Source organism: Drosophila arizonae, chromosome 4 (genome assembly GCF_054131065.1).
Source record: "Drosophila arizonae isolate 15081-1271.41 chromosome 4, UAZ_ARI_1.0, whole genome shotgun sequence".
Taxonomy (NCBI): domain Eukaryota; kingdom Metazoa; phylum Arthropoda; class Insecta; order Diptera; family Drosophilidae; genus Drosophila; species Drosophila arizonae.
The window spans coordinates 25,553,323-25,581,183 of record NC_142924.1 but is presented as its reverse complement, the minus strand read 5'-3'; the positions used below and the strand labels follow the sequence as shown (position 1 = coordinate 25,581,183).

The 27,861-nt window shown below is 43.2% G+C and overlaps 3 protein-coding genes across 15 annotated transcripts in view; all 3 read left to right on the top strand.

The window, feature by feature from the left end:
* Positions 1 to 360: 360 nt before the first annotated feature.
* On the top strand, positions 361 to 27,253 carry Plp (Pericentrin-like protein). Of its 12 annotated transcripts, none has more exons than XM_089469156.1 (16): positions 363 to 896; positions 3,294 to 5,384; positions 5,450 to 6,310; positions 6,372 to 6,512; positions 6,721 to 6,960; positions 12,736 to 12,861; positions 12,919 to 14,094; positions 14,264 to 14,431; positions 15,172 to 15,195; positions 15,315 to 15,977; positions 17,361 to 18,056; positions 18,116 to 20,325; positions 20,386 to 20,496; positions 20,900 to 22,523; positions 23,558 to 23,738; positions 23,804 to 27,253. In XM_089469156.1, the coding sequence occupies exons 1-14, from the start codon at positions 870 to 872 to the stop codon at positions 21,237 to 21,239; spliced, it is 8,874 nt and encodes a 2,957-aa protein (XP_089325282.1). In that variant the 5' UTR covers positions 363 to 869; the 3' UTR covers positions 21,240 to 22,523; positions 23,558 to 23,738; positions 23,804 to 27,253. The 12 variants fall into 12 exon arrangements, with proteins under 12 accessions (XP_089325284.1, XP_089325282.1, XP_089325283.1 ...); XM_089469157.1 differs by having other exon boundaries at positions 23,558 to 23,803; positions 23,875 to 27,253; XM_089469158.1 differs by lacking the exons at positions 23,558 to 23,738; positions 23,804 to 27,253 and adding an exon at positions 20,592 to 20,687 and having other exon boundaries at positions 361 to 896; positions 20,900 to 21,038.
* Or71a (Odorant receptor 71a) lies at positions 8,967 to 12,721 on the top strand. 2 transcript variants are annotated; one of them, XM_018007435.2, is made up of 3 exons: positions 8,967 to 10,774; positions 10,840 to 11,106; positions 11,160 to 12,721. In XM_018007435.2, the coding sequence occupies exons 1-3, from the start codon at positions 9,920 to 9,922 to the stop codon at positions 11,214 to 11,216; spliced, it is 1,179 nt and encodes a 392-aa protein (XP_017862924.1). In that variant the 5' UTR covers positions 8,967 to 9,919; the 3' UTR covers positions 11,217 to 12,721. The 2 variants fall into 2 exon arrangements, with proteins under 2 accessions (XP_017862924.1, XP_017862923.1); XM_018007434.2 differs by having other exon boundaries at positions 10,840 to 12,721.
* Sytbeta (Synaptotagmin beta) overlaps positions 22,386 to 27,861 on the top strand; it is a 35,345-nt gene continuing 29,869 nt past the window's right edge. Inside the window, exon 1 of the mRNA XM_018007314.2 lies at positions 22,386 to 22,523. The gene's annotated coding sequence lies outside the window, so the exon portion shown is untranslated. The remainder of the gene's footprint in view (positions 22,524 to 27,861) is intronic.

Sequence of the window (27,861 nt, the reverse complement as noted above, 5' to 3'; positions counted from 1 at the left end):
TATAGTTATAGTTAGTCTATTAATCATTCCACAAAATATTTCTTGTGTTAAATTTCTTGGGCACCCTGTTATAGCTTTACATAATTTACTACCAATTATTGATATACACAGATTCCAAAGTTTGTTTATTTCTTTCTATTTACTTTGAATATATGTGGAACTGCATATGTTGATATATGCTCGTCTGTGGGTGAGACGCGTGCACACATAGATTGAGCGAGTGCTTGTATATACGGAAGATATTTTGCTCTGCTCGAGTGGGCATTATGTTGGGGTCTGTTCTCTTTCGAAATATCAAAAACCAAAAATAAAATAACCATTCTCTTAGCATGGGCCAGATCGGTTCAGTTGCATTGGATGCGCCGCGTAACGCGCTGCTGTTCTGATCAGTTGCACTTTGCTTTAGTGCACGATCTGGTGCTGGAGTACATATTATTTCAGAGGAGCCGGAAGAGCAACGCGAATATGATCTAACGTATCGCGTCTTCAGTTGTCGTCGTCGTCTTTGTCTTCTGTGTATTAGTTTCATAGTTTCGTCGAAAGTCAATTGTAAAGTCGCACCGTGTTCAACATTTTACGTAAATCCGTCTCCTACATAACCTCGCCGTGTTCGAAGTGAAGTGACATAAACCAGAAATAGATAAACAGAACGTGGTACGCTTTCGGGACCATTTTCATTTCAAAATCGACTACCAATAACTGAAAGAGCGCCAACCAAGGCGCCAACCTCTACCTTACGCTTCTGTACTTGAATCATAAGCATATATCCCTAATTGACAGTCGCAAATGTGTTTCTTGAACATTTTTGGCGGCCAAGTGTGACCCAATATAGTGAGTGGACTGTGGGAATGAAGTGAAATTTGGGCAACATGAATCTATACACCATATACGATTGGGTACGTAGCCGATATCATATATGCAGTGTGTGCTGCAGTACCAAACTAGCTAAACTTAAATTAAATTACATATACTCTATATGAACGTATGATTTTTGCATACCTTTTTGGCAAAGAGTCGTTTTAATTTCTCAAGCTTTTTAGACGAGCATATAAATACATACATATCAAGTCTAAAATTGGGCAAAATGGGTTGCATGCATCCAGACGGACAGATAGCATGATGGACATTGTTCAAAATTAATATACTCATTTCACTTTTGGGAATGAGTGTAAAAATAGATTTTAATAAATTTAGTCGATCTACAGCATTTGAATAAACCCGAATTCTGGATGCTCAGATATTGGTAAATAGATCTGCTGCGTATCCGCGTGCTTACATGAATTCTAAATAAATATGTTAAATGGGCCCTTTGACCTTTCACTCTAAGCCCGAAGCAGCTCAAGGCTCCCAAATAAACATTCGAATTTAGCGCGTTATCAACTGGCAGCTGGCATTTGGTCGCAGATAGCCGGCAGCATGTTGATGGGGCTCTGTCCTCTCCATTTCTGCTTGCTCTCGCTCTCGCTCTTCGTGAACGCTGCCCACCAACATGTTGCCCACAGAGAGGCGACTTACGTTCCACATTTTTGTTTATAAATAAAAGAAATGTGAGCGCATTTGCTGCACGGAACCGATTCGAGCCGTTGCAAATTTTGTTCGCGCTCACTCGTGCCTGCCTGCTGTAGCTGGGCTCTCTGCCTCTAGTGATTTCTTTGGATTGACTGCCTCTGACAGAGTGCCTGAACTGAATTGAATTGGGAATCGAGCCGACGCCGTCATCGTCGTCGTCGTCGTCGTCGTCCCAGTCGTCGTAGTGGCAGTATTTCTTTCTTATTTATAAAAGAACTTGCATTGCAGGCGGTCGTCGTAGTCGGTAGTTTCTATCGTCGAACGTGTCGAACGCATCGGAAGATAAAAGGCGAGCGTGTGTGAAGTTGTAATAAAAGCAAAAATGGATAAATTGTATTTATATATGCAATGATAGATGCAAAGTGACAATAAAGTTTTACTGCGCGCTTAACTACATTAACTGGAACACTTCGGCCAATGCGAGCATGAGTAAAATACATGTGAGTGAAGTCGGCCTGGCGCCTAGATTAAACTCTTCCCTTCAAGTTCTTAGCAGCTTGGAATGATATCAGATCAGATTGGTTATTGACAGTGTGGAGCTTCAGCCAACATCTATATCAGCCGAATGTGTGTCACACCCCAATAACTGAAATTAAAAGCCGCCTTCTTGACTACCGCAACTGCGAAGCGGAACCCAATTTGGCTCATCGCAACATTCGCGTAGGAGCAGGACAAAATTGGGTTCGACACGCACATATAGGAAAAGAAAAGTTTTTTATCGGGAGCACATGTAACCATGGTGATGGCGAAAACTGTTATCCCGATACGGCTATGGGAGCCAAATTAATTTGCATAATGTAGGCAAGTTCAAGGACGTTCAAGTTGACGTCTCGCAGCTCGTTAAAGGCTTTTGTAAAATTTCAGCAATTAGGTCACAGCTCAAAACGGTCTGAGGCAAAAGCTTTGGGCGCAACGATCTGAATTAATGCCGAGCACACATTCAAATTCGAATCTAATTGGATCTCCAGCCACACGATGCATGTTTCTGACTACCTCACCTACATCTATGAAGTGGACAGGCGGTTTAATTAGTGCCCACATATTCATATATTCAAAAACAAAAATAACTTTAATAAGTTGCATACGATAGCTCGTCGAGTTTATTACAAAATTTAGAAAACGAAAATGCCTCAGATGTATGCTGATTCTAATTATAAAAGGGCGATCAGCAGCCAAGCAGCCAGGCAGATAGGCAACCTGATGTGATACGATGCGATGGCCACTGGCACAGCTGCAATCCATCAACTAGCGCCTGAGTCAGCCCCACCGATTGGCGTTTGCCATTCGCCAGGGCATAATATCCACTTGAGCTGCCGAGCGTTTCGTGTCAGAGATGCGGGTCAATTGGCTGGATGACTATTGCCTAATCTATGCTGATCATTCAGCTTCTTTCGTGTTGTATGCATTAGACGAAGATTCTTGTCGAAGCCCCATAATCCCAATAAGGCGCCTGCTGCTTTTGTCACAATGTCTCTAAGAATGAGGTGACATCATTAGGAAAATAAAAATGAAAACGAAAATCGAAATGAGTTTATTGTGGCGTCATACAAAAATGTCGCAGACAGCTCGGCCAAGAGGAAATCTGTGAATTATGCAGATCTCTCATGTGTTGTGTATTTATAGTTATTTGGGTAATGTAAATGCAATGGTTTTATCTAAAGAACAAGCCTTGATTGAGCTCATGTGCGCAACAGCGAGTAAACAAATGCAAATCTTAATTACAGATCACGTCGCTGCTCCGCACGGGCAGCGGCAGCGCCTTCTACAAGGCAGTCGAAGCACCGGAACAGCCAGCTGCACCACCACAGCCACCCACAGTCAGCAGTCTACAGCAGCAGCCACACACGCGCCCGGCAGCCAGTCGCAGCTGTTTCGCACAGAATGTGGATGTTGAGTTCATACCAACATTGAATTTTTTGTTTCACGCCTCAGCAGCAGTCAGCGATACGCCAGCGGACAGAGAGCAAGAGCACGAGCGTCAGCAACATGCCGCTTCGGAAGCACGCGATGATATTGACTGTTCTGGCACAAAATCTGACGATGATAACGAATCCACGCACACGTATATAATCTCCAGAAGTAGTTTCACGGCAGCCACAGGCTCGAGCACCACACCGTACGCAGTCACATCCACAGACACTGCCGACCTACTAAGGCAGCAAAACAATCTGAGTCTCACCGAGGACGAGCAGACGGTGTCTTCGTTTAGCATTGAGCCGCCTACTAGTTCCATGTCTATTGAAATGGCCGATCAACAGAGATACACAACAACAGCGACATCAGCGACATCAGCGGCAGCAACAACAACAAGCGCTGAGACCAACAGCGCCGATCTGGCTCCAAGGGGAGTCACACAAACCACAGTCACAACTACAACTAGCAGCAGCATAGAAGAAGACATTGAGGAGGCGATTGAGATCAGCGAGGTGGAAGAGCAGTTAAATTCGAACATCGATTCGCTATCCGATGTGGGTAGAAAGGGCCCATCAAAGTATATTGCTAAATCTGAGAGTAGCGAAGAGGCAGCCCATTTCGGCATCGACGATGCTCAGCTTTCTGGTGGCCAATTGGCCCAGCATTTTCTGGCTGATGAGGAGAGCGGTGATGGAGATGCCGATTCACCCAGTCCAAAAGATCAAGCAACAGCAACCGATGACGATGACTTTGATATTAGCCTTCCATTGGAGGGGCGCAAGCCCATGCACTCCCGCCACGAAGATAATGCAGAGGAGTCTCCCCATAGACACGATGAGGGCGAGAGCCTTAGCAATCAAAGCACCACTGACGATGTCTCTGATTTCGTGGACGAGCCGCAGCAGACCACCGACTCAGCAATCGAACCCCAAAACGCACAATCGGGCAGTGTTGCAGCAAGCACAATGGCATCGGCGCTATCGGAGGCGGCCGAGCCTGAGTCAAGGTTGGTGGACAGTGAATTGGAAGAGGGAGTTGATGCACACAGCGAGCAGGATCACTCTATGGAAGAAATCGTTGCTACTAATGAGTCCATAGAAATAACCTACAATGCAGAAGAGGGACTCGCTAGCAGGTCGCTGCTAAGTGCATCGCAAAATCAAAACATTTCAGCCGGCTTAGACGTGGCAGAGCCAGCAGAGACATACACTGCAGAGTCAAACACTGTGGAACAATTAAAGCTACCCCAGTTGCAAAGTCCCCAAATCGTCGATCACAAAACTACAAATATCTTAGAAACAGTTCGGCTAGAACCCGAGCCACTAGATCGGATTATGGTTAATTTGAAAGACGATGACGATGACGATGACGATGAGGATGAGGATGAAGAGTGTGCCATGCAGCTGTTGAAGCTGCGTCTGATGGCCATGAATCAGCAGACCCAAGTGGATACCGGTGCCAAAGGCTCACCCACAGAGTCACCAACTAGTCAAGAGTCTGGAACAATGGAACTTAAGCAAATGGAACGCGTACCGCTTACAGAGTTTAGCAAAGACGTATTGGAGGATATTACAGAAGAGAGTGAGCGTCTTCTATCAATAAGTACCACGGCTGAGGATCCCAAATCATTGTCCATGGAAGAGTCAAAAACATTGCAGGAAATCAAGGCCGGCAGCAATTCAAGTTTGGTGAGCTTGAACATGCTGAAGCAGCTCGAAAGCAAGGTTCAGGACCTACACTCACAGCTGGAGAGTAAGGACAATTGCTTGGCTTCCCTGAATCTTCAGCTTGAGGCTGCCCGCCAGGAGTCGAGCGTCGGCCCGGCATCTGCCCGGGACAGCAGCTCGTTGGTGACTAGCTCCACAGAGTACCGCACATTCCTAGAGGAGTTTGGTGCCCCGGTAAGACATAGTTATAACGTCTTAACAATCAGCGCAACTAAATTATTTTCTTGTATCCCCTATAGACACTCGACATCTACGTGGAGTTATCGCGGCGCGACGAGATGATCGCAAAGCTCACGGAGTCACTGCAGCAGTCATTGAACGTTCGTGGCCAGCTGCAATCGGACTCTGAGAGATTAGGCGAGGAGGTGCAATCGTTACGTAGGCAACTTCACGAGGCCATCGACGCAGTCAAGCGCAGCGGCGGCTGGCCTGATCAACAGGGCAATATCGGACAGCGCATCTCGGAGATATCCATGGATCTGATTAGCGAAAGTGACGACGATATGGAACGTAACTTTCTTACCGACCAAGAAGGGGATCGGGTATCGCGCAGCTCACGTGAGCGACAGCTCTCGGTGCCAATCGATGACTTGGGCGTGGAGCCTTTGCCTCCCGAATGGCCGCCCGCCTTCAGCAAGCAAATCGAACAGTTCCAAAAATGTTTGTTGCCCGGCGAGGTGCGCCCGTTTCTCTTGGTGCAGCGCAAGTTTGACGACTATCTGTCGCAGCAGTTGGCCCAGTGTCGGGAGCAGTGCGCGCAAGAGCTGAAGATCAGTCGGGATCAATGGGAGAGTGAGAAGTTGGCTAACGAGCAGGCGCAGCGTGACGCGCATGCTAAGCAAATGGAGGAGCTGCGCAAATACTTTGAGCATCGCTGTGCTGATTTAGAGAAACAGTTTTCCGACGAAGTTTTCTCGCATAAAAGTCAGCATCTGGGCGGGGACAGCTCCTCCGAGTGCTCGGAGGTGGATCAACTGCCAGAAGAGACAGCCTCAAAAGACTCCTCTCCCCGCAAGCGTAAACGCGCTGAGCTCCTGCTTAGCCCCAGCCATCGCCAAATCACGCCCAGTGGGCTTGATCCCAAGGAACCCAAAGACAGCGTGAGTAGCCAGCCGATAATGGACAGGCAAAAAATATTTCACTACTGTAAATGCATTTTAGGTGTCACAGCAAGTTGCTGACCTTAAAATATTCTATCAAGCACACATCGATGAACTGAAGCGCTCCCATGCAGAGCAAGTGCGCCAACTGAAGGAGCGTATCAAAGTCCACGAGCGACACCAATCAGATGATGATTATTTGGTAAGTTGTCTAGACTTATGGTGCACATTCGCAAACATTCGTGTTAAATAACTAAAAAATTATGCTTGTGATCGATCCACTCATATGTGTATTACCTGAATCCGTCAGTTGATCAATTGCTAACTGCATGTTTTTTCTTGTTCGCTTACTTTTATAACCCAATAAACAATTAACTACCTGGGCACCCCGCAATAACTAATCCGCACAGCCCGCACAACTCAAATCACCGACTACCTGCCAAAACGTGAGACAAGATGCAGTGGAGGTCGACCCAACTGCTGGACAGAACCCCAGCACATCGCTAATTATCATTGATGAGGATGAGCTGAACTTGAATAATGAGTCGCAGGTGATTCAGCGCATCATCGAGGAGTATGAGCGACGCCTGCAGGAGCAGCTGGCGCTGGCACGCCAAGACATAGTCGCCGAGCTAGAGCAACAGATACAGGTGAGGTTTGGAGCAAATGCATGCATGCATGGAGCGCTCTTTGACAACTTTACTGCACACTGCATTTCCGTGAATATATTCTGCATGCTGCGTGATTCACCTATGTAGCTTCATCTGTAGTCCGCGAAACCAGAATTTTTTCTGTGCACTCGTTCAATGAACACTTGGTTCCACCTCTCCCTTCTCTGCTTCAGCTTCTGAATCTGCGACGTACAGCGGTTGCAAATTTTGTTCCGTAAAAATTTGTCAGGACGCCAGCAACGAATAAAAGCGCGAGAGTGCTTTTAGTGACCGACTAGTATATACCCATTACTGTACTTCCGTTTTAAACTCTATATTATAGGTATTCTGTCCAAGATCAGACTAGACTATATCCATAGAATATTTTGTTGAATATTTTTAATTTATTTTTTTGTATCTTAAAGATATTTCAAGTTTGCAGCCGTTCAACCCTAAACCTCCTAAACCACCCAAATAGATATTGAAATGAGAACTTCTCCCCTGTATCTCACTCTTCACTCAATTTACTTGTCATTGAAATAAATCTGCTCCTCAAGTAGCTATTTATAATACCAAAGTCAACAATCCCAGTCGAATGCGAACATCTGTTTCCTTCCTGCACTTGCTCCAGGCGGAACTTTCAGCACAAGTGAAAATCATGTTCATTGCGCCAAGTCAAATAATTGATCAAATACAATTGTATAATAGTTTGTCATCTGAAAAGTAAGTCGATAATGCGCTACTACCAAATGTGTGTCAAATTTAAGCAGGTTCTCAAAAATATACATATATTTCCTCTTAAATTGAGCACAATTCAACATATGAACATCTGTACATACATACATACATATGTATGTATCTCATGCATGCATGCAAGCATGTGTGCTCTTTATTTATTTGCCAAGACAATTTCGCCGACATTATTCTTAATGTTTTGGGTGTAAGACATACAAATGTACATAAAATATGTATACATATATTCATAATTGATCGCGTATGCTTTTTGAACATACATACTTATTTGGGATTCATACGAACTTATCGTACAAAGAAAACAAATGAACGATTGCTCTCATCCAATAAAGTCCGGCCGGAAGCACGGGGGTAGTCTGATTTAGAATTAATTAACTCCGTTGAAGTTACATTTGAAAGTGTCGACAAACATGTTAAGTGACAGGCATGTACATGCATGCATATATGTACATAAACATAGTCATATAATGATATACTTTCGAGCCCATGCGAATGCAATAATACTTTCGACCGCTGTTCAAAATTAACGAACATAAATTTATATTAATGCACGCATACACACACAGGCGAGAGAGAAAGCAAGCAGTGCAGTGCGCACTGCTTTGATGCACTAGACAATTGCTCTCACGTTCGCTCTCGCTCGCAATCTCATTTCACTCCCTCTCCGAGAGAGGCTCTCGACCATGGCGGCGATCTTTAATAAATAGCCTGTTGCTTGAATCGTCTGCTCAGTCTTTTCCGTTACTTCAAGGCGGACGTGTGGCGTTTGTCCGTTGATGTGCAAAGTGCCGAATTAAAAATACACACCACGTTACAAATATATAAATATTCAAACAGAAGAGAGCATATCTATGCCACACATACGAGTCTATAAGTGAATTAACATAAAAACATGTGCGCTCAAGAGGTGCTGAAGCATTGTGAATAAATAAAAAAGGAAAATCGGTAAATCAACAGAAGCGCAAAAATACATACATATGTATGTGTATATGAACAAATTGAGTTGTTATTGTGACCAAGTGTTATACATACATTAGTGTGCGTAAAGTCTACGAATAAGTGGGCACATGTATGAACGTGACCGCACTCATTAATTAAATCGCGTTTGTGTGTGAGCTCCCGCGAATCCGTTAAAATTAAAATTTAACGATTTCTTGCCTGGCGTCTTTCCACAAAAATAATAGCATACATATATGCATGCAAGAGGATTACTTGGATTTGAGAGAGCTTGCAAAAAAGTAAGAATATTTTGAAATAGGATGTCGTTTATGACCCGCTACACAAATGAGTAGTGCTCTCTAACGAAAAGAATCATTCCTGTGTGTTTAGAGCAATACGTTTAATAGAGTGCTAAGACTCTATGAGCTCACTAGAGAAGGCCTATTTAATCGAAAATTATTATAGTTTTTGGAATTTATCTATATGTATGTAAATATTGCACAGGGTCATTGCTGCTCACTTCTTATATACATATTTACATACATAGGTCAGACTGGCAATCTGGCAATTACTGTAAATATATTAGTTATAAAGATCACTCTTTATAAATTTTGTAAGACTGGTAATCTAAACAATAAAGCTCGAAGTCACACCCGCGAAAATTCATCTAACTCCATACGCTATTTCAAGTTAACGATTATAAATTAAATTGTGTAAAAAGTGTATGTGAATACACTTAGCGTATTCTGATTAGCTACAGAATTTTAATTAATGGTTGCAAGCTTACACATCCCTTGTACATATCGTTGATAGACTGAAATGTAAATACTTTTGGAATCTACCATCAAAAAAGTCGTTGCCCTCTCCCGAAACCCATAAACACTTCCTCTAGCTGGTCCCAGTCGCGGCAAGAGATGTTATTTTTGTGTGAGGCGCAAAAATTTTGGTTGCATTGGCTGGTGCCTATTTTGGAAACTTGTTCTATTTTTAATGCGACACTCGGCTAGTGTACTCATTCCTATTTTTCCAATGTGCATCGAAATCATTCTCTGTAGGGAAGCACGGATTGCACTCGCTCCAAACCAACGTTTTGCTTCCGATGATATCGATTTTCATATTAAATACAATTTGTAATTGATTTTTAATTGAAATGGTTAGACACCCAACAAATTAAGCAATTTGTGAATCAATTAGTAGTAGGGCTTGGTCTGCTCTATATAAGGCCAAAAAGACTGATTTTCCAATCAAAGTAAGGCGAAGAACGGCCATGGGTTCGGACAACATCAAAGGTTCGCGAGCTTTGGTGCGAAACCTTAAGTTTTGTAGACTGTGGCCCCACCGCAGCTCAGTTTCATCCACTTCTACGTCCGCACCACGCAGCAGATTGGTCGAATTGATAAAGTCATTCACGCTGCATTTCTTTGTGACCTTTGCTTTCACGGCCATGATGTGGATTGAGGCTATAAGCAGCGAGGACTTCGAGCATTGCACAGATGTGCTGTTCATTACGCTGACGATGACAAGTCTGGTGGCAAAGATTTTCAACAACTGGCATCATGCTAAAATTGCTCGCGAATTACTCGAGGAGTGGAGCGACAGTCCACAGTTTGAAGTTCGTTCCGGCCCGGAGCGGGATATGTGGGAGCGGGAACAGCTTCACTTTTCACGGGTCGCCCTCCTGTACTCCTTCTGCAGCCTGGGCGTGGTGCCGTGCATCTTCGTATCCGCGGCATACAACTATCCAAATGAATTGCCGTTTTTGGTGTGGGTGCCCTTTGACTGGCAGAAGCCCGCAAAATTCTGGTGTCTATACGCTTATCAGCTCTTCGCAGTGCCATTTACCTGTCTGTCGAACCTAACGTCGGACCTACTCAACTGCTACCTAATGCTGTACATTTCGCTCTGCTTAAAGATGCTGGGTATGCGTCTGGCTGTGCTTGCTCCAACTGAGCATCGCGACTCTGAGCGCCAGCTGCGTGTGCAGTTGCTGGAGCTTATTGGGCTTCATAGGCGCGTCAAGGCCCAGGCTGAGAAGATTCAGATCTTCATCTCAAAGAGCACGCTTATTCAGATCTTGTTGAGCTCCATAATATTGTGCCTCTCCATCTACCGCATGCAGATGGTAAGTGAATAGTCGACGACGTCATGTGACATTGTGCGTAACTCCACTTAATTATTCCTCGCCAGCTCAATGTGTTCCAGGCACCGAGCATCTTCTTAGCTATGGCAGAGTATTTATTCGCAATGACCATGCAAATCTATTTGCCCAGCATTTATGGGAACGATGTTACCCACAACGCTGATCGGTTGCCAACTGCTCTCTATAGTTGCTCTTGGCCCGATATGTCGAAGCCAATGCGTCGTCTGATACTCTGTTTTATGATCTACCTGAACCGTCCTTTGGTACTACGTGCAGGTGGCTTTTTTGAAGTGGGCCTACCACTTTTTACCAAGGTACAATTGAGTTCATGTGTTAGATATCGTTCTATCCACATTATTTATTACAGACCATGAACCAAGCTTATAGTCTTTTGGCCTTGCTGCTCAACGTGAACAACAAGTAAGCCTGAGATAAATAATCTATGCAAATAATAATATAAATAACTATGTACCTTCAAATAAATTAATAAAGAGAGTACTTTTTTTTGGGGTTCTCATGTGTGTTATATATCGGAGTCTAAAATGTTGAGATGTTTGCATCAGCATCAATAATAATTATTGAAACGCCAGATATTCCATTTCTCGTATATTATAAGAAAGCCCAATATTCAAGATACCATATGCAGCTTGGCTTTTCTTCAAGAATAATAATGAAAGATTTCCTTAAAAGTTTCGCATACTTTTTATACCCTGAACCCATAGAAAATGGGCAATCAGGGTATAATGGTTTTGTTGTATGTAACAAGCAGAAGGAGGCGTGGCAGCTCCCACAAAGTATATATGTATGTATAAGAGCGCGGATATCGAGTTTATCTCCAAAAATCGATAACTCTTCTCGTTATTTTGTTATTGATTAGAAACCAGCTTGTAAAAAGCGTATTTCAAATACAAGAGACTTCTGCTTTGCCAAATGCATACATTTCTTACATTTTACATTTATAATCACGATCTGAAAGTATTGTATTCAATATAATTCATCAACTGAGTAGCAACTAGTGACGTTCAAACATTTGCAAAAACTGACTAACTCAAAAGTTATTTGTTATGTTGTATCATCAAATATGTACGTTTGTTTGTTTTTGTTTGCTTTTGCGTGAAAATGCACCAGTAAAATTCTCATTTCTGTGTGCATACTTTGACACTGATAAACAGGGGGTGATGATGTATGAGCATTAGTAAAATTCATTATTAACATACACGATAGAAAGCAATGCAAAACATTAAATAATCAAACTGATTAGAATCATAATACTCTCGAAAATCATTATTAGCAGGGGTGTATAGGGTATCTGCTAATCATAGCACACGACAAAAAGCAGTGCAAAAATTTAAATAAATAAACTGATCAGCATGTCAATACTCTAGAAATCATTAATCAGTAAGGGGCATGACCTCAGGGCCGGAGATAAGGAATTCTGCTGCTGATCGATTGTAATTTTATTTGTGTTCAATTTATATTTATGCAAGTAAAAGAACAAGTTTCCAACAATTCCAACCCCTGCCATAATTCTGATTTTATTGAGATTTTTTTTTGTGGCGGCATTGCCACTTCAGCTTCAACAATCAAGTCAGGGTAAATGCAACGCCACGCCCACGCCTTGTCGGTGTGTGGTGTTAAGCAACGAACATGATCAGAGATTGTTTTCTGCTCTGATGTGGGACGTAAATGGGGAATGTAAATGTGTTAAATGCAACGCTGAAATGCGTTTCTCAGCAACGAATCCGTAAATATTTTGCTTTCATATAACTATAAACAATAAATATTTATGTCGTGTAGCGATGGAAAGAAGCTTTTCGAAGAGAAGTTTGACAGATGCTTGGTGTTTAAACTGCCAGCCTTGATGTAGCAGCAACATACATCCAATATGTCTGCAACTGTTGATTGTTTACAATGCTAAAGTCGTCCACAAATTGTTCTTTTAGAGTTTGTTGTCGGAGTGCGCCGTCGATGATCAGCACTGGCCCAAGGAACTAATACTGTTGCGAGAGAAGTTTACGGCCAAGAGTCAATTGGAAATAACCCAGCTGAATATCAAACATGCCGAAGAGGTGAGCTACAGAAATTCGCAATATACGCATTATCTCTTACAGCTGTACTTCTACTAGATGTCGCGGATGAAACTGGAATATGAGAAGCAACTCAACCGCAAGAACAAGCGGCATTTGACGTTTGACTCGGGCCGTGATTTGCAGCACATAATAACCGAGCGAGATGGTTTACGGGAACTATCGAAGAGCTTCCGCAGCGTGCTCTGCCGGCTGGCCAAGTGTGTGGCCAATTGCGAGGGTGACCTGAATGCCACTCTATCGGAGGAGATGCAGCGCTTACTGACGCAGAGTCGCAGTCAGGATGGTGGTGACGATGTGGAGCACACGTTGAGCAGCTCCTTGTTGCAGGGCTCGTTCAACAATTCGAAACACCTGCGCATGGTCCCGGATGTGCACAGTCTCCTGGAAGTGGTGGAGGATCCCAGTCTCGTGCAGTTTATCGACAGCAAAAACCCCGACGATCAAAATGATTACTTTGATCTGGGTGACTGCCTAGAGCGCCTGAAAGCAGAAGCCGCTTACCTGCTGCAACTGTCTGAGGATCTTGAGAAGCAGCGTGCCATTCAGTCTGTGGACCGGCAGGATGAGCCAGAGAAACAAGAGCATGAGTTGTGCTGTGAAGCGGAGGACGGCTTAAAGACCACAGCTCCATTGCCATCAACTCAGCAACAGTTGCTCCACGACCTACTACGCACCAACTCTCTGAACGATCAGAACCTCGGCGTTGCTCATCAGCGTAGGACCAGCAATGGTGCCCTGGGGACCAAGTCACATAGCTCGCTGCCGGTCGACTTGCAGCAGCAGTCGGGCAATGCTTCGGAACTCAGCTTCCAACTTGTAGAGTTAAAGAATCGATTGATCAAATCGGAAGCAGACCGACAGAATCTGCAGCAACAGCTGACGCATACCATCGATTGCAATGCGGAGCTGGGCCAGGAGCTACAGGCGTTGCGCGATCAGTTGTCGCAGCTGAACTCTTTAAACCACACAGATTATGCCGAAGGTTACGGCCTTGGTGACATGAAGAGTTCGCAGACTCTGGATCAGTCGTCCGCCAGCTTTGTACAACTCCAGGAGAGGGCTCGCCATTTGCTGACCTCGCCCACGCAACAGCAATCCCAAGAGCCGGGCAACGCAACGGTTGTATTACTCCAGATGATAGAAGACTTCTGCCGCGAGGGTGACAAGGTGGTAGAATCGGGCAAGAAGGATCGTGAGGATCTTCAGTCGCAGGTAAGCTACTCCTTAGATAATATCCCTCATATGCTACAAATACATCAAGAGATAATATGTCAAGTGTCTAACGCATGATCAGTAGATTACCCGCTGAGCGCGCCTAGTTGTAAGCCAAGTATCAGTTTAGGTTATATTACCTTCCATCCATGCTATACCACAACCATAGATCGATACCGCCGACAAGCAGCTGAAGGCGACGCGCCAGTTCCTGGAAGAGCAGGCCGCCGAACGCGAGCAGGAACGCGATGAATTTCATCGTGAAATCGAACGGTTAAAAGTGCAGCTACGTGAAAAGGAAAAGGAACGCAGCTCTTTTGCCAATGCCTCTGAGGAGGTGAGTGCCCTTTCCTGTCAAGGGTCTTTCCGTCATATATACAGTTATACATATAAAATGACTTTGATTTGGAATTGATCGAATGTTAATTTTATTTATCTATTGTTTGGTTCGCAAACGGGTTTCATCTTTTATTTCTGGACTGTTCGCTGATAATACTTTTATGTTTTTGTAATTTGTTGATTCTATTCTACAATAGACAAGGTGTCCTTCTTACTAGTATATTGCACTGGCTCTTAAGTCAAAACTATAAGCAACATTATTTTCATTACTATTCAAAGATGTGCACACTTCTACTTAGTTTCCTTGAGTTCTTTCATTAACGCTGTTTTAAACGGTGGACTGCTTCCAATGATTTCGATGCCAAATTATTTCGTATGCCTTATTAAAAATACAGTATCATAAGCATTCGGCCACCCCCTGGCGTGAGTTTGTTTGTTTTTAATATCGAAGTCAAGGGCAGCATCCACACACAAGTATATACATATATATCCATACGTATGTTTCGTAAGCATGTGCCGATGTATTTATAGCTACTACAGAAAACGATAATTTTGTTTCCAAATGCTTTACATTGAATATTGCTTTAAAAGACACTAATATTGAATTCATGAACTTCTAACTCTAATTGAAACTCTTAGCATGCACTCACATTAATAATTAATAAATAATACTCATTTCCAATGTACCTAAAATATAACTGCACCTGCAATTCAACTGCACTTCGAAAACAATTTAAGTTAAGGGGAATGGAGGAGACGCATGTAAGTTGTTAACTAACTGTAACACTGTAAGAAAAGTTTCACGCACCACACTTGGAACAGAAATTAGTTTTAATTAGATCTGAAAACTAATAGAATGGCTGTGTGATCCATTTTCATAGTACGCTATTCTGGAGGCCCAACTGCGCGAGGTGAACCAGCAGCTGAGCGACTCCAATGACAAACGGGATAAAATGGAAACGGAACTGAAGGCATCCATAGACAAGATCTTTGTGCTGCGCGAGATCATTTCGGAGCTGGAAACACAGGTGCAGACCAAGGCGCTTAATGAGCAGGTGCTGGACGAGAAGGTCAAGCAACTGGAGGACTATATACAAATACAATTGCGCTCTAATGACGCGCTCACACAGGAGGTGCACAGCCTAAAGACAGACATAGGCGAGAGCTACCAGACGCGTATTCGCCAGCTAGAGGAGAAGCTCCAGCACGGATTGCCCTCAGCCGAAACTGCCGTGGTACTGAAACAGGTGGCCGACCAACTGCTTCTGATTGAAACAACTCTGGAGCAGAAAACCAAGACTCTGGAGTCACTTCACAACTCTAACACAACCTCCAACTCGTGCAGTCTTAGTGCCACAGAGGATGTCTCCGCCCACGGTGCCAACAGGCAGCCAGCTGAAGGGTCGCCCAAACACTCGCAGACGGTGGAGGGAGTGCAGCGCGTGGTCGAGAAACTGGAGAAGCACACGCGTGTGGAGGAAGCTGCAATCAAGCGTATACGCGATTTGGAAATGCAAGTCACCCAAATGCGTAGTGGCTGTGTGGTGAGTACAGATAAATAAACCTCTAGAGCTTTCGTGGTGACTATCCAGATATTGGTTAATGTCTTCGCTCAAGATCAATAAGGAAATTGTTTGAAGTAGTGATAAATGTGCTATTGTGTATGATTGCAAACTAAATATAATATGACAAGCTTTCCGTTTTTGATGCCGTGTGCCCTAATTAGAATTTTGGAGTACTTTGCCACCTAATTAACTCTTCCAATATATTTCAATGTTTATTTATTTCCAAAGCCAGCACAGTTTTCGAGGCACTGTTCTATAATATTAGTTTTTGTCTTAGGTTTCAACAGTTTTGAAATCACTGTGGGCTGTGTGCTAAATTATTGTTTTTGTGGGCTGTTAATATGCAAACAGTTTGCGACGCACTGTGCTGTGCTAAACAAGTCGTTCAATCGAACATTTTTGTACATACCCTGGCAATGGTACAGTTTTGAAGCATTGTAGAATTATCCAATAAGCATCCAAAGAGTAAGTTTGAATGCCATCGTTCTTCAGCTCTCAGTTCGTTAGTCGATCAGTTGCCTACAGAACGTCTCCCGCGTCGCACATTGAGATAATTGTGTTTGGTTAGGCATTTAAGTGCTTTTTGCATCAGTTCATTAGAAAAAATATATAATTTAATAAACATTAATAAAAAATGCTGAAGTGACATGTTGCTGAGTTCAAAAGATGTGCCTAACTTCACTATGGGGCCCATTCGAGTGAGTTGCTGTAGTTGGAATGTGCAGTCGGGGTGTTTTGCTTGTATAGATATAATTGAAACTCAATTGGCATGCATACATAAACAAGTACATACATATGTGCGAGTATATGGGAATTATAATGTTTGACAAGGTTGGCTAGGTACACAGACAAGTGCACAATATATGCCTCGTACAATTTCCCACCTATTTATAGGAAAATGTACGGAAAGTGGAACAGGCAGCTCCATTTATTCTCCCAGTTTGTTCCGTTTTAGTAGCACCCAATAGCACCCAATTGTACCTAAATAAATCTTCTGAGGGGCCTTTTAATATACCTGGGGCTGTCTGCGGCTGTTCCTTCCCTGTGTTTACACTATGCAGCACGCCACGACAAAAGTCTCGTTGAAAGACGAGGGAGGAGCTCGTGCAGAACAGAGGCTTCCTCAATAGAGTTCTTTGTTGGCAGTGGGTAGCCGCTTTAAAGAACACAAATATATATACAGGCCCAGAATGGATACGTATATCTCAGTATCATTTGTGCACCATCATTTGATTTCGTTCAATTTGCCTTAATTGAAGTTGGAAAGGGTTGGTCCGTGCAGAGGGGATCAATGGAACGGTCGTTGATCTGGGCAACATAGTGTAGAATTGAAAAGTCTGACCTCATCTTTTGCATTTGCAGGAATTGCAGCACGAGCGTGACTCGCTGCAGGGGCGCATTGATGAGCAGACGCATCGCATTTCGACGCTGCAAAAGCGCCTGGAAGAGCAGCGACAGCGCGCCGAGCAACTGCATCGGGCGGGCACTTCTGATCTCAACACACGTATTCACGAGCTTCAGAACGATGTGCGCAATCTTGGCGAACAGCTGTCCGCGCGCGATAAGCAAATGGCCACAATGCAGCAGCAACTGCAGCGCAGCAAAGACGAGATAGTGCGCCTGGAAGCTGAGCTCGCAGTGCGCACACAGCCAGATCGCAGTCTGGTTGAACGCTTGGAGGCCGAGGTGCTGCAGAAGGGCAACGAGTTGCAAAAGCTCAGGGAGACTATACACACGGAAATGATAAATCGCCAAGCGCTGCCTGATCTAATGCAAACAATGCTGGCTGATAAGAACGACGAAATTGACCATTTGCAGGAGCAATTGCAAGCGAAAGAGCGCGAGCTACAGGCGGCTAAGGACCACAGCAGCCAGGCTTCCTCTCCGGCAGCTGGCAAACAGGACGCGAGTGGTAAGCACAGCGCCCGAACATTGAGTGACATTGGCTCAATCACCGAGTTCCCTGAACCGGATGTCGAGCGTCGTGCAACGTGCCGCAGTCTCAATGCTCCCCTTCAACTGCCTGAGGCTGCGGGCGGCTTTTTCCATCAGACAATGGTAAGTGCAGTTACAAGGGTTGAAGTGCAGCTATATTAAGAAGAATCCTTCTCTTGCAGGAAACCTCAAAGGAAGCTGTCGCGAATCTCACGTACAAACGCACAGACGACTTAAGTGAATTTGTGGTAGCTCATCCTGTCAATACTTTTGAGCACCCGCACTACTTTCAGGATCAAAATGCGCGCGGCTTGACCACTGCGATCAGTGGGGATCTCACACCAGGCTTGGTGCCGCGACAGATCAATTTCTCGAATTTAACAGAGGACTCTAAGCTAAAGACTCCCAGCTTGTTGATGCAGACACCTGAGCTACCTAAGGCGATGCCGTCGCCCGAGCTTCAGCAGCTGAAGCAAAAGCTTTCAGCCCTGGAAGAGGAGAAGCATAAGCAGAGAATAGAAATGGAGGCAAATCTTGTAGATTTGCAAGAGCAACTCTCGCGCGAGAAAAATTTGGTTGAGCGGCAACAAAAACTACTTCGGGACCACGAGGAAAGCGAGAAGAAATACAGGCTGCGTGTAGACTCGCTTGAGGAGAAGATTCTGGAGAACGCCGCCCAGGAGGCGGCTGAGCGAGAGACTCTGCGGAAGGAGCTGAATTTAGTGAGTGCAGCGCATGCGCAATGTGAGCAACAACATAAGGATGCGGCTGCGACTCGAAAGCGAGAGGTTGAGAGCCTGAATGCAGAAATCAAGGAAAAGACTTTGCGCAATCGAGAGCTGGCTGATCAGCTGCAGTCGGCACAGCTGCGCAGTGAGGACCTACAGCGCCAGGTGCAAGCCTTGGAACGAGATCTGGAGCGACTACGGAATAGCGAGCAGAGCTCCAAGCAGTATTCGGTTGACGAAATCGCCCAGCAAGTGGAGAAAGAGCTTAACTACTCTGCCCAACTGGACTCGAATATTCTCAAAGCTATTGAGAGTGAAGAGGAGAATAACTTGGACAAGCTTCATCAAAAAGATGTACAGACGGAGGCTGATCCCTCACGTGGAAATGGAAATGGACACGGCACCGACGACGAGAACTTTACTGGTGAACGCGATCTGCTGAACCAGCTAGAGGCAGCTAGAGCTCAGCTAGCCGTAGAGCGGGAACAAGCTGAATCGTTGAGCAAAGAGCTCCTCAGCGAGAAACAGCACTCGCAGGAAATCCAGGAGCAAGATGTGCTCATCATTGAGGCGATGCGTAAGCGCCTAGAAGCTATGCTAGAGGCTGAAGACGAGCTGCACAAGCAATTAGACATGGAGCGGGAGCGTTGCGATAGGCTACAAACACAGCTTACCTCCCTGCAGCGAGCAGAGAGTCGGCGTAGCAGCGGGCTACTGAAGTCGCCTACGGACTCGCCTCGCAAGTCACCTCGAGCAGACTTCGAGTCTGAGCTGTGCGACCGACTGCGCAGCGAGCTGAAACTGTTGACGGCCCAAAATGAGCGGGAGAGAGAACGATCGGCAGATGCTCAGCGCAGCAGTGAGCGTGAGCGTCAAAGGTACGAAAAAGAGCTCCAGGAGCGTGTGGCATACTGTGAGCGTCTTAAGCAGGAGATGGAGAAGCTTGCTCGCGACAAGGAATCGGCAGAAATGGAGCTCGAGCATTTCAACGAGCGTTTGACCCTGCAAGCTAACGAAATTGAGAGCTTGGAGGCGCGTATGGTCACACTACAAGAAGCAGAGACGCGGCGCGCCAGCACAAGAGCTCGCCAGCATCAGGAACAGGCGAAATTGCAGGCCGAAATTCACGAGTTAAAGGCGAAGCTGTTGACGGCAGAGTCCGAAAAGAACAGTCTGGACCTGAAGATAAATCAGCTGCGCTTTGATGTGGCCCGTTCATCCCAGCGCGAGTCGAAATTATCGGAAGCCCTGGCTCAGGCCAACGATCGCTTGGCCCATAGCATGGAGGAAACAGTGCCCGCACAGTTCCTGCAAAAAATGAAGGAAATCAACACACTGTTGGCGGAGAACACTCAGGAGAACAAGCAGATGGCCGAAACAGTACAGTATCTTGTCGGAGAGCGAATCGCGCTGCAAAAGAAGTGCGAGGAGCTTGGCGGCAATGGGGGTGCGAATACCAGCGAACTGGAGGAACGATGTCGGCAGCTGCTTGGCCGCTACCTGCGCGTCGAGAGTCATCGCAAAGCGCTTGTCTATCAGAAGCGCTACCTGAAGCTTACTCTGGAGGGCTATCAGGCGAGTGAGCAACTGGCGCTGCAGAACATCGCTGGGGGAGCTGGGTTCAAAGTCAGCCAGCCGAAGCCCAACAAAAAGAAATTATTCAAGTAAGTATTGTTTTGTATACCTTGTTAACTCCCTAGCTAATTCATGTTCATCTCTTTTAGGACTGTCGCTCTGGCCATTATTGCCATACAACGCATCAAATACATTGGTCGCATTTGGCACACGGGCAAGCGGATCGTGAGCAAATCGATATTTACAATAACTCAACAAAGGTGAGGCGGACTGTTGAATATTGGACTTCAAAGAGAGCTCCTTTCCTTAACATGTGCTGTGCATAACTACTCTCATTGTTTTTTACTCCGTGTAGCACCAAACTGCCTCTAGTGACAGTCAATATGAGAGTCAAGTTAAGCAAAGGCGATTCCGCCCATAAATAGATACCCATGAGGCTTGGTGCCAAAAGGTCTGCTACATCCACTTGATAACACTCAGATTCACTTACCACCAACAATTTTTATCGTATCAGCAAAAAGTTGCAACCTTATTCAGTACCTGTATAGAATCCTTTTCATATTGATGATCAGTTTTGTAGTTCGTTCCCACTTCGATTGGCTCTATCACCCACTAGCACCAGGTGCACCACTTGTATGATTTCTAATGTCATTTTTCTTGCAGAACTGGCCCGTGTCTCAATCTGAATGTGGCTCCGCCTTTGCCCGTCAACCAACCTCAACAGAGTGCTAGCCTCAACAACAATTTGCCCACCAATTCTCACAGCACTGCAGCACGTATGAGCTACGCACCGGCCTCTCCGTCCCTCGCACCAGCCGTGAACTTTAGCACCTTGCAGCCCATCGTTCTGACTCAGGACTACGCCTTGCAGACGTCGGCGCCCTTCAATAACAACAATAATGACAGCAGTCATAAAAAGTTGGAAGCGACGCTGCCCTCGCTGGCAACGCTTGACTGGACGACAACACAGAAGGCCAAGAGGGTACATTCACGGCATCATTAGCACACGCACAGGAATCATAGAAAACATGCTCAAAATATGCCATTTAGATGTCCCCTTCGTATTACAGCCATTAATAATAGACGATGTTTTAGAGTGTTGTGTAGTTATGAATTACTTGTAAGTACCTAGAGTAGAGCCGAAAATCCTCAACAAACCCAGCATCAGACACGAATGTTAATATACCAATAATGTACCAATTAATTGTTTAAATTTTAATATTATTATTCTTTGGACCTGACTTTATCTCACTCCCAGTATTTAGATTAGTGTTGATTCATTTGTTAAATTAATTAGCTGAGACATATCCACATAAATTACCTTAATTTCGTTTAATTTGTAGGCCTGAGTGACTGTCTTAATTGTTTATAGGCTGATTAAAGCTAACTTATCCACAATTTAAGGTGTCAATTATTTTTTTATCATTTGAGTTTGTCTCGTTTGGCAGAAAATAATGGAACATATTTCGCATGTGCCTTAGTTGTGTGAGAAGGGCTAATGAAGCATTTAATGTTGAACTTGTAAAAATAATTCATGAGAGTTTGTAATAAAAATATCGCTGAAAAGTAATTAAGTTTACCCGATGAATTGATGAAAACGCATTTGCATACTGTGTATAAGCTAATAGAGCATCTGCAACAGGTGGGAATGAAAAGCACAGTGGTTGAAGCTGGCCCTGGAAAGCGACTTCGAAGAACATTCCGAGGGGATGGCTGTCAATCGAAATTAACTAACGCTGATTGCTGCATAGACAGTCGAGGCAATTACGTTTTAGCCTCGTTATCAAAACATCAGCAGTCCGCAGCCGAAGCATCCGCCGGCCATTTCAATAATCTGTGACTGATAACAGGCGAAAGCTTTTTGCGAGGCGAAGGCTAAAGCCCGCAAGGAGCTTTTTGCGAGCAGTACGACTCCGCTACTGGTGACTGCATTTATAGCATATGGTAGTAATCTATTCCGCAGCGACTACCATTAGATATCCTGGCGTTGTCAGAATCAGTTGGAGTCTGGCGAGCAAGGCGTTAGCTGCTGCAGCTACCATTTCAGGTGTATCGACCGAATCCATAAACATCTATCAAGGCTTTAAGATACATTTTCCGTGTGCTCCCATTGGATGTGTTGTAAATAATACATAACAAAATTAACAATTATGTGGCGCGTTCGTAAGACGTAGAGATTTCGAATTTGTAACGATTGCCGCTGCTCTATAAAAGAACTACTGAATAACCGAACTCTGTAACCCAACAATTTGTCGACCCGAAACATTGCATTGCTATTTAGTCGTGGGTAAGTTATAGATATTTATTATAAAATGAAAGTTAGTTAAGTAAACCCAATTGTATAAGCTTTGTTTCAAAACCGGAGTTTAAAAATAAACTCTGAGGCGACTTAAGCTTAATTTTACGTCTTTATAAGATAAAAACGTCACGTGAAAAAATGAAAACAAATAAAATATTTTATGCTTCTACTCTGATTCTTGGTTGAATAGAACTCGACTAAAATAAACATATGCGGCATGTGTAAGGCTGCGTCGAGAGCAGCCACCCTTTGAACTCTTGCCTCGTGGGCACGGAATTATGCACTCACATATAGCAACACGCTTGTAACCCTTGATAAGATAGCCACGCTATCATCAGGCATTGCTTATAAAAAGTTTGTATCATTCTATAATTTTTGTTTGACAATATTCGTTATGCCGGGCAGATAGTTTTGCTGCCACGCCTACTCTTATTGGTATATCCATATCCATATATAAATAAATATAAGTATATGACGTCAATTGGCAATTACATCGATACCGTGCCGAAAGACATACACACATATATGATTTTCGCCCTACTTATCTGACGCTGTCACTGACTGAGATAATCAAAGTAAACAACTTGATTCAAGTTTATTAATTAGTTTATCTCGCTGTCCGTCCTGTTATATGCTTTGGTTTAGTTTCCTGTTTTCCTGATTTATTCATTTTTTGTTGTTTCAATGTTTCATTGTTTGTTTACAGAGTTCAAAGAGTATATAGACCTGACAATAATGAGTGCATTTAGCCGTCTAATAAATACTCGTGTACTCATACCTGAGATATATTATTCAGATTATAGTTGCATATCTTCCATAATTGTGAAATAATTAAGATCAATTTAGCTTCAGAAACAATCGGATTTGTGAATGCTACTTATAGTAGTTGTACTTTTTGGGTCTGTAGCGCTTGAACCATAGGTTTAATTATATTTATATTGTCATCGTTAAACAGAGCTCGCCAAAAATTTAGCCGTATTGCAAACAATATAATAATTAATTTCTTTTCTACTATTATTTAGATGTTTTTAGCGCTTCAAATGAAGTCAATTAGAGAGCGTAAGAGGGTACAATAACTGAAGTTTTATTTGAACAGCTTTTTAAGCCGCCGTAGACTTGTTTTCGGATTCTTTCTAGAACATACAAAGAAACACTTGTTCTAATGGCAACCTCCCAAACCGTTGTTAACTTTCCTCAAGCTAAGTAAATACCTCGACCGCTTGACGCTTGAGATTCGCATAATATGCACGTTTAAATTATAACAATAGGTGGGTTCAGTGAAATTCATTGAATCAATATGCATGGCAAAATTGAAGTACTCGTTTTGCGATAAAAGCAGCCAACAGTGCGAATCGGAATCAGTAGAGGACAGGACTTGAAATTCAAAATGCGTTGCCTCAAATCGTATGTATTCATCACCTTGATGGCCGTTGTGGCGGCGCAGGCACCAAGTATCAGTGTTCGTGCACCACTCTTACGCAAGCCCCTCATCAAGCTGGCCGTCCAACCTGCCATTGTCAGTGAACCAGTTGCCGTAGCTGCAGTTGAGGAGGACCCAGCGGGAGTAGTGCCCGCTGTAGCTGCTCGTCCCATTCTTCCCTTGGTTAGCCCCCAGTACTGGGGACAGTTCGGTGCCCAGAACTATGGCCCGTATAACCCATACGGCTTCAACCCATACTGGGGCGGATTCGGTCAGGTCCGACCCAGACGCTTTGGCCGCCGCTTTTGGGGTCCTCGCGTCGTGGTCGCCGCAAGCACAGTTGCGCCTGTCACAGATGACGATGAAGTTCCTGAAGCTGTTGCCAATACTGATGAGGTCGTGGAAGCAGCTCCCCAGATAAACTAACAGCTTTGCGGTGACTTATCACATTTCACCATATGGGAATTTGATTTCAATAAACAGTTCTGAGGTCGCTACACTTTTTGCATAAACAATAAAAATCGGTTTATCTTATCGAGTAATTTGCAAATGCTCTATGCTTGTTAAAATATCAAAAAGGAACGTAAACACGGCGCCCCAGTCAGTCATCAAAGTCAATTGCAGAGCTCCCAACTCTGCCATATGGCGCAATATTGGAAAATCCAATCAAAATGTTAATTCGACGACAGGCCAGGCACGCTTTATGCTAAGCCCGCGCAAAAACCTGTTGGCATTGTTATGCAAAGTTTGATGGCTATGTGTACCAGCTCTAGCTGGGCAACATGTTCCATGCTCCATGCTCCATGCTCCATGCTCCATGCTATATATTTATACCACGTTTCGAAGTGAATGAAAGTATTGGCTGAGTAAAATTTCCGTTTTGTCGTTTTTTCCTTTTTGAATAGCATAAAAAATACTGAACCTATTTGAAGTATGATTTTGCCATCAAAACTTACATTATATCTGATCAACATCGACTATAGCACATTTTTAGACACTACAGTAAATAACAAGTAAGAAAGTTCTAGTCGAGACTGCCCGACTACTATGAAACCCCCTGAACCCTTCGAGCAGCTGATATTTCAATAATTATTCGCACATGCACACACACAGGCATCTAAATATATATTTAAAATTTGAAGACTCTAGCTTTAAATATGTAGGAGATATAATTTTGACTGATTTTCCATAAGGTTTTCAATCGATAACAAAATAGTGGAATGACATCGATTTTTGAAGATAAACTCGATATGCGCCCTATATATATGGACATTTTAAAATTTGAAGTCTAGCTATAATATCTTCTGAGATCGACGCGTTCATACATTTGGAGAGACGGACAGACGGACGGACATGGCCAAATCGACTCAGCTCGTCGCTCCGATCAAGAATATATATACTTTTCTTTCTTCCTTTCTTCCTTTTTTGCCATGGATTTTGCATACTCAATTCAGGAGCACTTAGTCAAGGATTATCTTCGATTTTCTTGACGAAATGGGTATTTCAGACACATTTAAGCTGTTTCAGGACAGTGACCCAAAATGTGAACCCCTAATGTGAACCGTTATCAAGAGAACTCAAATTTGGTCAGTTGTTAAAGAAAAACCCGAATATTAAAGTAACGCCAAATTTTGGGGTTTTTCGGCTTATGTATAGTTTTTGTTAGTTATATTAAATATACCATATTGTTATGCAATTTACAATTTAGCATTTTCACTTTTTCAATTTCAGCTAATATTACATGTTTTATATGCAGTTGAAGTTGAAAAAAAAAAACGAATATTAATGTTAGATGTCGCATCTAAGCATTAACATATATATGCTTGTATGTGATTAGTATATTTTAATTCAGCCACCAAGTATGTAAGCTAACTGTTGTAGTTTCTTTTATGCTTGTAGTTATGTTCATACGTTCAATATAGGGTAGTTGGTGTTGCTCATATGACGGATTATCCCTGAATGAAAATATACAACTAAAATTCTAACATACTCGCAATATCTGCGAGCTTCTTAAAGACTTTGCCTTTACTATTTGAGCCCCTGGTAAATTGTCAAAGCTTAAGCCCACAGTTATTGAGCTATAGTCGCTCCAATTGATAGGTATACTACTGTTGGCCCTCTTTTAAGATTGGCCATCCCCAGATATAGAGCCAAAGAAGACAGTATTTTACAGCTCCAGAAACAGATCTGTAACTTGCCCTTGAGCAGCAATTTGGGTTTGTTGAATAACTATTCTTGAAGATGGACTTTTGTAATGAAATATTCAGAATGTGATAATGACATTCATTTCTGTATGTTTTCCTAACCTCAATAATATTTCATTTTATTTTTTTTCCCAATTTTAATGGGCTCTTGTTATAATACAAGTTATATCTTCTAAAATTTGTGAGCTCTGACTAAAGTGACTTGACTTGACTAAAGTGTACTGAAAGAGTAGAATGCAATTCGCTTCGCCCGGCTTGAACGCTCCTAATTGCCAGACCTGTAGTGTACTTTTACTATATAACGGCAAATCAGTGTTAGTCGATCTAAGTAGCAAAATGAAAAACGTTTGCTATTTCAGCCAGCTGAAAAGTTAATAAGTTAATTAGCTTTATTTAAAGACGATGCTTACGTGTGGGAATATAGCAAATATTTTTAACAGACCTCCACCACCACCCACCAATTGTGCAAACTTATCCAAATTCTGAGAAAAGTTATATTCATTAGGAATACACAAAAATCCCAAATACGAAGTTAATGTTAGCAAATATTTAACAAACCTCGAATATTCATGTCCGACTCGACTCCATTTAAGATGCCAGCTGTTATAAACCAAACAATAACAGCTAAATTGAATAAGATATGGCCCGTGACAGCCAAATCGACGCTTCCGTATAAAAAGTTGCCAAGCAGAGCCTCAGAGATCAGTTCGCTAAGAATCCAATCGACATGCGCTCCATTTTGATGCTTGCCCTGTTCGGCTTTGTGCTGCTCTCCACAACAGCCACAGCTGAAGAAACTGAGCAGACGGATGATATAGATATTGCAGAGGAAAATTATGATGAACTCAAGGATGCTGAAGAATACAAAGATGATCTGGATTACAAAGAGGATGAAGATTACAAAGATGATCTGGATGACAAAGATGATGTAAATGAAGAAGATGACAAACTTGATGAGGACGACAAAGATGGTTTGGACTATGCACAGGACGAATATGATGCTGATTCGTTTTACCCTGAAGAAACACAAAAATCAGAGCCTTCTGAATAATACTATGGTATATAATTGAAATAAAATTCGCCAATTGCATGTACATTTACTTTTGAAATATGTAGAATCTATTTGACAATTGTCTCCTCCAAATTTGTTTTTTTAAGCCAGTCAATTGGGCTCCATATTATGGGAGCTTCTTTTCAAAAACTTAAAAAATATATTTGAACCTAAAAGTGAGGAGCCGAGGAAATTCGAAGTGATCTGGGAACTTATGCTCGAATAAACAAGTAAGAAAGCTCCTAGTCTAGACTGCTCGACTACGAAATCCCATGAACCCTTCGAAGAAATTATATTTCAAAAATTCTTCGCGTCTTTCTGCTTACACAAGAAAACCCACACATGCGGAGACACACATAGGCATGCACACATGACTTAATTGCTTAATAATTATTCTTGTCAATGGACTGCCTCCATTAAACTTGTAGACAAAAATCGATATAATATATAAATATATAGATTTAATTAAATAACTAGTTTTCGATAAGGTCTTTAATCGATACCAAAATATCGGGAGTAGGTATTTTGGTATAAAAACTCGATAGGCACGGAATATACACGGACCTAGGAAAACAAATTTCAAGTCTCTAGCTCTTATATATCTGCTGAGATCGACGCGCTCATACATACGAATGAACGGACGGACGGACA